The following is a 12,062-nucleotide window of genomic DNA, read 5'->3' as shown; positions in this document are numbered from 1 at the left end:
GCCCCCAGATCTGTATATAGTGGATGTCCGGGAACCTCACCGTGTCTGTGCCATCTATACTCTGCATGTGTCAGAAGACACCAGACACGGCTACCTGCCCCCATCTAACACTGCTGTCCCCCGCTCTTCACCCCCCATCTAACACCACTGTCTCCTGCTCTTCACCCCCCATCTAACACCACTGTCTCCTGCTCATCACCCCCCATCTAACACCAATGTCCCCTGCTCATCACCCCCCATCTAACACCACTGTCTCCTGCTCATCACCCCCCATCTAACACCGCTATCCCCCACTCCTCACCCTCCATCTAACACCGCAGTCCCCTACTCCTCACCCCTCATTTAACACCGCTGTCCCCCACTCCTCACCCTCCATCTAACACCGCAGTCCCCTACTCCTCACCCCCCCCCCATCTAACACTGCTGTCCCCCGCTCCTCACCCCCCCCCATCTAACACTGCAGTCCCCCACTCCTCACCCACCATCTAACATCGCTGTCCCCCACTCCTCACCCCGCATTTAACACCGCTGTCTCCCGCTCCTTATCCCCACCTAACACTGCTGTCTCCCACTCCTCTACCCCCATCTAACACTGCTGTCTCTGGCTCCTCACCCCCCCATCTAACACTGCTGTCTCCCACTCCTCACCCCCCCCCCCATCTAACACTGCTGTCCCCCGCTCCTCACCCCCCATCTAACACTACTTTCCCCCACTCTTTACCCCCATCTAACACCGCTGTCCCCCGCTCCTCACCCCCATCTAACATCGCTGTCCCCTGCTCCCCACCCCCCATCTAACACCGCTGTCCCCCAGTCCTCACCCCCCATCTAACACCACTGTCCTCCATTCCTCTCCCCCCCATCTAACACCACTGTCCCCCGCTCCTCACCCCCCATGTAACACTGCTGTCCCCCATTCCTCACCCCCCATCTAACACCACTGTCGCCCATTCCTCACCCCCATCTAACAACGCTGAACTCCATTCTTCACCCCCCCCATCTAACACTGCTGTCCCCTGTTCCTCTGTCCCCGCTCCCCACCTCCTCCATCCAGCACCACTGTTCCAGCTCCTCACCCCATCTAACACTACGGTGTCCCTGTCCTCAAAGATTCTAGAAATAATCATTGAGCTGCGGACAGGAGAGGTGAGGGGTGCCGGGAATTCTGGGACATTATCCAGTAACAGACAAGGGATGTGTCTGGATGGTGACTGTATCATTGTGTGTGTCAGGTTCCTATAAGGTGTCAGGATGTCACTGTCTATTTCTCCATGGAGGAGTGGGAGTATTTAGAAGGACACAAGGATCTCTACAAGGACGTCATGATGGAGAATCAGCCGCCCCTCACATCACCGGGTAAGAGGAGACTTTATTGTAAAGGAGAGAGCAGTACGGAGGATCCACCTAGATCCCCCATCATCTGATAAACACATAGAAACAATGTATTCAGTCAGTGTGTGTGTTTCCTACAGATGGATCCAGTAATGGGAACCCACCAGAGAGATGTCCCCGTCCTCTGTATTCCTGGGATTGTACACAGGAAGGTCACACCATCCCTCACCATCATCAGGTAGAGGGTTAACAATTATCAGTAGTAATAATTTATACACAAGCTTATGTGTTACAATGAAAATGTTGTTATATATTCAGAGTACAAACCTCAGAGATTATAATGTTGCTGTAAAAGAAGAGTATAAAGAGGACAATGAGGAGTATGGTGTAATGGAGAAGTTTTCAGATGGACACAAGATTATGATGGAGCCAACTAATGACCGAAACCCACCAGAGAGATGTCCATGTCCTCTGTATTCCCGGGATTCCACACAGGAAGGTCACACCATCCCTCACCATCATCAGGTAGGTGGATCAGAACATCTGGAACAAATATCATCCTTCCTTCTGTGTCACCTTCTCAGATAAAGTGCAGGTCTTATCGGCTGATGTTCTTTCTGAAGTTTCTAAGACATTCTTTTTCAATATTTTGATGGAAGTGTGAAGATGTGATGAATGTGAAAGTTGAGAGTAAAGAAGAAGAAGAGGAGGAGATTAACGTGAGGGGAGATCAGCAGTCAGTGGAGGAGGCTGGGATGATGGTGATAGAACCTAAGGAAGAATCTTCTCTGGATATCACTGAAGGTGATTGAAAATGTCCTACACAGCAATGATTTATATTTCAATGGTTGCTCACTTATAGGTAACCTTTCTTAAAATAAATATGCAGATCGTCCTTGATTACATTCTTCTGAAAATGTTAGTTGCCGAGATCAAGAGAGTTTCGTTTATATGAATTCCACATCATCCCCTATACCTTTATTCTTACAGATGGATCCATTAATGGGAACCCACCAGAGAGATGTCCCCGTCCTCCGTATTCCTGGGATTCCACACAGGAAGATCACACCATCCCTCACCATCATCAGGTAAATTGAACTGAGAATATAGGAAAGTGATCCTGGACCCTAAGAGACAACATTCATCTATATATTAAAGTTTACATTTTCAAAAATATTATTTTCTGCCATTTTGCTGCTTTAGGAGGAAGATCTAATTAATGTGAAAATTGAGTTTATAAAAAAAGAAGAGACGTATGTGAGGGGTGATCAGCATTTTAAAGAGGAGGTTGGGATGATGGACGCAGTTAAAGAGGAAGAAACTTCTCCAGATATCAACACAGGTATATAATCATTAATAGATGCAATAATGGTTTAAAACTGGTCTACACACCCCAAAACCACTTTATATCTTCTCAGTTATAAAAGCCTTTTTCTTTTCTTTACCTTTTTTTACATGAAGATACTGTACACCCAATGAAAGATCCATCTCCATTCCTCAATATAACGTCATGTTCCCAACAAACGAGGAGGAGATACTGTACACCATATGAAAGGTCCATCTCCATTCCTCAATATAACGTCATGTTCCCAACAAATGAGGAGGAGATACTGTACACCATATGAAAGGTCCATCTCCATTCCTTAATATAACGTCATGTTCCCAACAAATGAGGAGGAGATACTGTACACCATATGAAAGGTCCATCTCCATTCCTCAATATAACGTCATGTTCCGAACAAATGAGGTTGAGATACTGTACACCATACGAAAGGTCCATCTCCGTTCCTCAATATAACTTCATGTTCTCAACAAATGAGGAGGAGATACTGTACACCATATGAAAGGTCCATCTCCATTCCTCAATATAACGTCATGTTCCGAACAAATGAGGTTGAGATACTGTACACCATACGAAAGGTCCGTCTCCGTTCCTCAATATAACGTCATGTTCTCAACAAATGAGGAGGAGATACTGTACACCATATGAAAGGTCCATCTCCATTCCTCAATATAACGTCATGTTCCGAACAAATGAGGTTGAGATACTGTACACCATACGAAAGGTCCATCTCCGTTCCTCAATATAACGTCATGTTCTCAACAAATGAGGAGGAGATACTGTACTCCATATGAAAGGTCCATCTCCATTCCTCAATATAACGTCATGTTCTCAACAAATGGGGAGGAGATACTGTAGACCATATGAAAGGTCCATCTCCATTCCTCAATATAACGTCATGTTCCCAACAAACGAGGAGGAGATACTGTACACCATATGAAAGGTCCATCTCCATACAGAGCATTTTTAAACATATATGACTCCTGAAAACTCTTGGTAATTTTTCTTGTCTTCTGACAGACGGACTCTGTGGTGGGAATAGAAGGACATCGGAGGAAGATGTGGCTACAGAAGATAATGACATGGCATCTTCTCCAGAAGTAAATCCCGTTCCTCATAATATACATGACAGACCTCACCATTGGAGGAGATCATTGGAATCTCCTGATACTTCACATAGTCCTCTAATACCTGACAGTGCCGACGGGTGCGGAAATCCATCTCATCTCAGGGAATCTTCTTTAAACCATAAAGGGGTTCATACAGGAGTGAATTCGTTGTCATGTTTAGAGTGCGGGAAATGTTTCACTCAGAAAAGAGACCTCCTTAGACACAAGAGAATTCACACGGATGAGCGTTCTTTCCCTTGTTCAGAGTGCGGGAAATGTTTCAGTCACAAAGCAGCACATATAGCACACCAGAAAAGTCATAAAGATGAGCGTCCTTTTTCATGTTCCGAGTGCGGGAAATGTTATACGGAGAAAGGCATACTTCTTAGACACCAGAGAATTCACACGGGTGAGAGTTCTTTCTCATGTTCAGAGTGCAGGAAATGTTTCAGTCACAGAGCAGCACTTCTAGGACACCAGAAAAGTCATAACGTTGAGCGTCCTTTTTCATGTTCCGAGTGTGGGAAATGTTTTTCCTACAAAAGTAAACTTCTTACACACCAGAAAATTCATACAGGCGAGCGTCCCTATTCGTGTTTAGAGTGTGGGAAATGTTTTGGTAAAAAAGAACATCTAATTTCACACCAGAGAGTTCACACAGGCGAGCGTCCCTATTTGTGTGTAGAGTGCGGGAAATCTTTCACTAAGAACGATCATCTACTTTCACACCAGAAAGTTCACACAGGCGAGCGTCCCTTTTCGTGTTTAGAGTGTGGGAAACGTTTTATTAAGAAAGAACTTCTACATACACACCAGAGAATTCACACTGGTGAGCGTCCTTTTCCGTGTTCTGAGTGCGGGAAATGTTTCCCTCAGAAAGGAGAGCTTCTTAGACACCATATGACTCACACAGGTGAGCGTCCGTATTCATGTTCAGAGTGTGGGAAATGTTTCAGTAAGAAAGTGAACCTACGTGCGCACCAGAGAATCCACACAGGTGAGCGTCCTTTTGCATGTTCTGAGTGCGGGAAATGCTTTACTGCGAAAGGAGACCTTCTCATACATCAGAGAGTTCACACAGGTGAGCATCCTTTTTCATGTTCAGAGTGCGGGAAATGTTTCACTCTTAAAGGAAACCTTCGTCAACACCAAAGAATTCACACGGGGGAGCGTCCTTTTACATGTTCAGAGTGCGGGAAATGTTTCACTCAGAAAAGGAACCTTCTCATCCACCAGAGAATTCACACAGGTGAGCGTCCCTATTCATGTTCAGAGTGCGGGAAATGTTATAGTAAGAAAGTGAACCTACTTGCACACCAGAGAATTCACACAGGGGAGCGTCCTTTTCCATGTCCAGAGTGCGGGAAATGTTTTTCTCATAAAGGAGAACTTTGTCAACACCAGAAAATATCACACAGCTGAACAACCTTTTTTATGTTCCGAGTGTGGGAAGTGTTTTTTTTTTTGGTATAAAGATGACCTTCTCGGGACACTAGAAAGTTCATACAGGAGAGTGTTGATATTGGTAAAAAACGCAGCTCCACCACCTATTTTTACCCCCCCTTTTTTGGGGGGGGATTTATTGAAGTAGCTGGCATTTTATTGGTCCAGCCAATGTATGATTATTAATAGATTGGACATATTCGTTAATTCTTATTTACGAGATTTGAGCTTTTTTTTTTTAATCTTGTAATGTACTGTGTGGTAATCGGTTATTCTGATCTTGTAAAATAAACAAGAACGCTCTGTACAATATTATGTCCTGAGTCTTGTTTTTCACTAATGACCATAATGATTGGTGATTGGAATGTGCTCAGTTCAAAGAGAGTCATCCATTGGGGTTTTATTAGTCGGACGGAGAGTCCAGAAGGTCCAGTTCTAGCTGATATCTTAAGCCTAGTACACACGCAACGAATTTCCGCCGACCGGTCTTCCGTCTTTTGTCCAGAGTGGTGTCTGTTGGTTGTAATGTGCTCTAGACTGCACAAGAATTTTCCCGCCCAACAAAATTCTACTTCAGAAGTGATGTCATGTGTTGGATTGCTTTCTTTGTGTTCTTTCTTCTCTGAGCATGCCTAGTCTTGCTCATAAGATTTTTCCCTGTCGAAATCTGTACTGACTGCACGAAAATCGGACGTGTTTTGACGGAGGACAAAAATTTTATAGCCTGCACACCAGAATTTTTTCGGCCGAAAAGTCGGAGTCGGTTGTCGGAAGCATCATACTAACAAGCCGAAAATCGGCAGATCGGTCGTCGGACGAAAATTCCCAGCCGAATTTCGACGTGTGTGTACGAGGCTTAAGGGTGTTTTCACACTAGCACTTTTGGTGCGCACCCGGGTTCGATTGACGTCAGAATTCGGTTCTTTTTGATGATGTGAACACTGTCTCTGAACTCGGGTGCGCACCCGCGAACTGTACCCGAGTCCACTTAAAAAGGGTGGTCTGGGGTACGGTTCATGTGAACTCCAGTACGGTTCGCTTCTGATGAGAACGCAATCGTACCAAAGGAAGCAATTCTATCCATTATGGCACCTTCTCGTTTACAGCGGTTGCCAAGCAACATGAGGACGCGGCTTGATGACACAAGTGTACCACGGTTCGGATACAAAAATCAAATGTGAACACAGTCCATTGGGGGCAGGGGGAGGGGGGAGCAATCGAACTCGGGTTCGGACCAGGCAATCGCACCAAGTGTGAAAACACCCTAAGGATACATGGACCCACTACAAATACCACATAGAATATTCCTAACACCGCCATCTTGGTTTTCTTCCTCATGGTCACAGTTGTTGGCTCCATAATTTCACATTTATGTTCTTTATCAGTGATATAGAGGTCATCATCATCACAGAGTATTGCAGTGTCGTGAATAGTCCCGTCATTGTCACAGTGACTGTACCAATTATATTTGAGTATCTTTATAAGTGTCTCTTCCATTTTCTTCCATAACTACAATGTATTTTTTTCGTTCATTGAGGGACACGGTAATTCAGAGATTTTTGGGTTACTGAGACCTACAGGAGAATTTGGACACTGGCAAACAGCCCAGTAGAACCCATCCCACGTCCATTTTCTAATGTTTAGTCTCATAAGTCTTTTTGGGTTACTGAGACCAACAGGAGGATTTGGACACCGGCAAGCAGCTTAGTAGAACCCATCCCACGTCCATTTTCTAATGTTGTCTCGTAAGTCTTTTTGGGTTACTGAGACCTACAGGAGGATTTGGAAACTGACAAGCAGCTTAGTAGAACCCATCCCATGTCCATTTTATAATGTTGAGTCTCGTAAGTATTTTTGTGTTACTGAGACCTACAGGAGGATTTAGACACTGGCAAGCAGCCCAGTGGAACCCATCCCATGTCCATTTTATAATGTTGAGTCTCGTAAGTCTTTTTGGGTTACTGAGACCTACAGGAAGATTTGGACACTGGCAAGCAGCTTAGCAGAACCCATCCCAAGTCCATTTTATAATGTTGAGCCTCTTACGTCCTTTTGGGTTACTAAGACCTACAGGAGGATTTGAACACTGGCAAGCACCTTAGTAGAACCCATCCCACGTCGCTTGTCTACCGTAATGTTGAGTCTCGCAAGTCTTTTTGGGTTACTGAGACCTACAGGAGGATTTGGACACTGGCAAGCAGCTTAGTAGTACCCATCCCACGTCCATTGTCTAATGTTGAGTCTCTTAAGTCCTTTTGGGTTACTGAGACCTACAGGAGGATTTGGACACTGGCAAGCAGCCCAGTGGAACCCATCCCATGTCCATTGTTCAACGTTGATTCTCTTAAGTCCTTTTGGGTTACTGAGACCAACAGGAGGATTTGGACATTGGCAAGCAGCCCAATAGTACCCATCACACGTCCATTGTCTAATGTTGAGTCTCTTAAGTCCTTTTGGGTTACTAAGACCTACAGGAGAATTTGGACACTGGCAAACAAAGAAATTTTGGCCAGAAATACAGAATATTTTAGTAATTAACTGGCGATTCTCCATCTAACGAGTCACAGGTCACTGCCAATACTCACAGATTAGAGACTGTCTCAGCTCCTATTGGTGTGCTTTCCATCTCCTTAAAGCTTGAGGATCCGCCTGCAGCTTTTACCAGTGTTGATCCTATTCTAGGCTCCTTTAAGGTCCCCAAGACCATTCTGGTGCACCTGCTGTTTGCTGTCAAGCTTTATGGAGCTGTAAGATACCTGAAAGTGGACTTCCCACGATGTGGATCCGGTAGTATCCCTTCTTAAAGCCTCGACGATCCCTGTGGAGGATGCCCTTGTGTTTAAGGACCACATTGACAAGCCATTGGAGGCCCACTCGAAAACATTATTCTTTTTGGCAGACCCTACCTTGCAACCTGTCTGGGGCACTAGTCTACCAAGGTCTAGTTCACTGAGCTAAGGCCGTGGAAAGGGTTTCCACTTACTATTTAAGCTGATTCCTTAAAAATGAATGGATCCAAATAAATTACGGTCATTCGTTATGTTGTTAAATTATTTCGGATGCTTTAAACACTTCCCGCCCAAGGACGTTATATGATGTCCTGGACTTTGAGTTGAGATATCTAGATGATGGGTGTAGCTGCAGGCATCATTCAGATATCTTCTTTTTCTGCCAGTGATTACCTTTACCATAAAAACAATCATAGCGGCTATTCAGCCACTTGATTGTTTTTCAGGTGGTGGGAGGGGACGTTCCGCCCCTCTCGCCACCCTCTGGTGCTTCTACCGGCTGGCCCGTGCAAACGGTGAGCCGGAGAATGAATCGGCCAGCGTCGGCTGTTTACCAGATGGTCCCCAGGTAATCTCTGTGACCTTCAAAGGCGGGGCGCATTGTTATGATGTCACGTCTGGCCCCGGCAGATGTAAACACTACCATTTCTTCGACTGGGAAGCCGAGATTGTGGGGTTTTTTTGTTTTTTTTATGTTAGGTTTACCAGCCTAGAGGAGAGATGTGAGGACTTTTAGACCCCCGATCCCCCCATAAAGAGGACCTGTCATGCCCTATTCCTATTACAAGGGATGTCTACATTCCTTGTACTAGGAATAAAAGTGATTTAAAAAAATGTAAAGGGAAAGTGTCAAAATAAAAAAAAAAGTAAAATAAACAATAAAAAAAAAAATAATAATTAAAGCGCCCCCATCCCCACATGCAAAACCATATATAATGTTTGGGGGTTCTGAGTAATTTTCTAGCAAAAAAAAAAAATGATTTTTACATGTAGGAGAGGAATGCCGAAATAGGCTTGGGCTGGCAGTGGTTAACAAAAGGCCAAAACTATGGCATTGTGTCACCTGAATGAAACAAATTAATTTGTTGTTTTCATTATAATTTGTTTCGGATTTGTTGAAATTTTGTTACTATTGTGATTTGGAGATTCTGAATCTCTGAATAACGCAAGTCTTGTTGGAATTTCGATTGGTAACAAAACATCTGCACATGTCTACAGACCAAAGCAAGTGTGAACAAGTCCTCTCATTCCATTGCCCTCTCCTTTCCTTACCAACTTTCTCACTTTAATTACTTTATGTGTGTGTCTCCTTTAACCAGAGATTGTTGTTCTTCACATTTTGCTAAAGCTTTGTGTATCGGCACTGCACGGACCAAGATAAAGGGAACACCCCAAAACCCAGGCCTGAAAATGTACCCGTTAAGGCTCGTACACACTATAAGAAAATCGGGCGAGAATTTTCATCCAAAGAACTTTCGTACGATTTTCATAGAGTGTGTATTTAACTTTTGACAGCCGATTCCAACTTTTGGTACGAAGGGACAAACTCCAAAATTTTTCTCGTATGGGAACATTTTCATTGAATGTGTATCGTTTTCATATGATTTTCCTGCAAGAAATAATCAGAAAAGAAAGACCGCCCATGATCAGAAACAATAAACAACATTAAAAAAAAAAGCCTTTGTCGTATGAATTTTTGTTCATCGGTTTCGATTTGCTGTGAAACAACAAGGAAAATTGGACGATCGTTCGCCCGATTTTCTTATAGTGTGTACCCGACATTAGAGCAAATAACCAAAGTATCATGGACCGTACTCAATTGTTTTGCTGCGAGGAACTAATCACTACAATCACCTTAGGTAGTGTGACAGGAAGTCAGGTAAATCTGGGAATGTAGTCACTGAGAGGAGACACATTCCCACCTGCTTTGAAAGTTCACTGATACTATAGGGTGTTGGCTGCAGAGAGAGCCAGCAGGAAGTTGAAAACCATTCAGCTGTTCAGAATGAGGAGATCAAGGACTCTATAATTTGTCCAGAGAAAATCTATTGAGTGCTGCCTCCTGTCGCTGTGTGAGCTGGGAAGAGGAGGACAGACATACGTGTACCTCCCGACGCCGTGTGGGCATGGGAGAAGGACTGCTGCCGCCTGTCGCCGTGTGGGCTGGGAGAGGGGGACAGTCGGATGTGTGCCTCCCGACAAGCTGGTGAGCATGGGAGAAGACCCCCTACAGCGATGTGAAGCTAAGGAGGGTAACCACGAGTGAAGACGTCTCAAAGGTGAGAAGACAAAGTGTTCCATGTGAAGAGTGTGAAGAGTAAAGGATCCTGTTATAAATGAACATGTGCTGTGTGAAAGAAAACAAAGGGACATGTTCAATGGACAATGTTTGTGCTGTGTGAAAAGCAAACAAATGGACATTTGAGTGTCTGCTGTAGGATCAGCAGTGTCGGCCCAACAGTAGGTTGGGAAGACTTCTTAGGTAGGTTCCAGCGTGAGAAGGTAGCCGCCCACAGAGGCAAGGATTTATTTTGTCTTTTATTTTATTTTGGCTGTTTTGACGCTTGCAATTATGTGAAGTAAATTGCATGAATAAATCAGTCTTGTTTTCAACCTCTGCTCGGCTATCTCTCTGTGAAAACGCACCCCCAAAGGGGTCACCCATACGCCTACCACCGAGCTAATCCCTTACATATGGTGGAGGATGCGGGCATAAACAGAGATCCCTGCAAGGAAGTGCAAATGTTTGATGAACTTTATCTGGTGCATGAGATTGCACAATCTATGTGTGCAGGAGAGAAGATCCTGACAGAAAAAAATAAAAAGTGTTTTAAAGAGACAGCGGTCTCAAAATTATTTGATGAACTTTGTTGTGTCTGGTGCAAGTGACTGCACAAACTGTGTGCGCAGGAAAAGAGATCTTGCAAGAGAGAGAACAACTACATGTGTTAAAGAGACAGTGGTCTGAAAATTTTTTGCTGGACTGTGAAAAATTTGTTTGTGGAGTTATTGAAGATGGGGCGTTCAAAACGCCTGAAGAATGCAAAGATAGATGAAATGAGAGACCGGATTCTATGGATGGAGGGGATGTTGCCGTCTGAACCAGCCCCATCCATGCCTAAAGAGAGTCTACTAAAGAGGAAGGTTGTTGTCCCTAGCAACACTGATGAAACTGCTATGGAGACGCAGTGTGCTCAGATGAAAAGTAAACTCAAAATGGAGGAGATGTTGAAACATCTGATTATATCAAATGCAGCTCAACAGCAAGCAAATGCAGCTCAACAGCAGGCAAATGCGGATTTTCAGCGGAGCTTTGCAGCTCAGCAAAAGGCTCACCAAGAGAGCATGGCAGGCTGGAAACAGAGACGCCAGCAGCCAATGGAGGCCATCGGTTTGGAAGAAACCGAGTATGTGTGCAGGGCTGAATTGGATGCCTTGCAACGGAAAATGGAAGAAAAGGAACAAGCCTTGGAATTGCTTAAAATGGAGCATAGAAACTTGCAGGAAATGAATGAACTACTCAAGTCTCATGTGTTACAGTGGGAAGAATCCACTGCTCTTCTTTTGGTCGAGTTGCAAAAACGCAGAGAGACTATAATGGAGAAAGATACCATCCTCATGGAAAAGGAAAGTGAAATTCAGACTTTGCAGAAGCAAAGTATGGCTGATATGTTGGAGTTGCGTAATCAGCTGGAAAAAAGTCTTCAGTGTTTGGAAGTTACAAAAATAGACCTGCAGGAGTCGCAGGAACAGAATGTTGCTCTGAAAGCGACATTGTCTCTCAGCGACAAAGAGAAAAGTGAAAGAGAGGCTAAATTACTGAGTACTGTGTATGAGCTCACTACTTTAAGCAATGTGGTAAATGAATGGCGTGCGGACTGTGAAAGTTGGAAAGGGGAAGCCCAACGTGTCCAGCAGCAGTTAAAGGAGAAAGAAGCCTGTGTGGCAGAATTACATTCTTATTCCCAGATGCTAGCCAATGAGGTGAAGGCTCTTATGCAGGGAAAAGAAGATTGTGAACATAAGAGGGAAAAAGTAGAGGCACAG

General features: G+C 44.3%; 3 protein-coding genes across 3 annotated transcripts in view; 2 read left to right on the top strand and 1 right to left on the bottom strand.

Moving 5' to 3' along the window:
- Positions 1-12,062, bottom strand: part of LOC309564428 (uncharacterized protein) — a gene marked incomplete at its 3' end in the record, with an annotated part of 637,385 nt that overhangs the window by 167,960 nt on the left and 457,363 nt on the right.
- The window catches only part of LOC309563890 (uncharacterized protein), a 180,276-nt gene that overhangs the window by 52,240 nt on the left and 115,974 nt on the right, over positions 1-12,062 (top strand). The window lies entirely within an intron of this gene.
- LOC309563892 (uncharacterized protein) overlaps positions 2,004-12,062 on the top strand; it is a gene marked incomplete at its 5' end in the record, with an annotated part of 28,672 nt that continues 18,613 nt past the window's right edge. The window contains 3 exons of the mRNA XM_082268527.1: positions 2,004-2,068; positions 3,807-5,176; positions 7,909-7,973. Of these exons, the coding sequence (XP_082124653.1) occupies positions 2,004-2,068; positions 3,807-5,176; positions 7,909-7,973 (1,500 nt within the window). The remainder of the gene's footprint in view (positions 2,069-3,806; positions 5,177-7,908; positions 7,974-12,062) is intronic.

Source organism: Pelophylax lessonae (genome assembly GCF_965119305.1).
Source record: "Pelophylax lessonae genome assembly, chromosome: 9".
Classification (NCBI taxonomy): Eukaryota; Metazoa; Chordata; class Amphibia; order Anura; family Ranidae; genus Pelophylax; species Pelophylax lessonae.
Note: the sequence above shows the minus strand (reverse complement) of the source record. Positions and strands in the feature narration are given on the sequence as shown.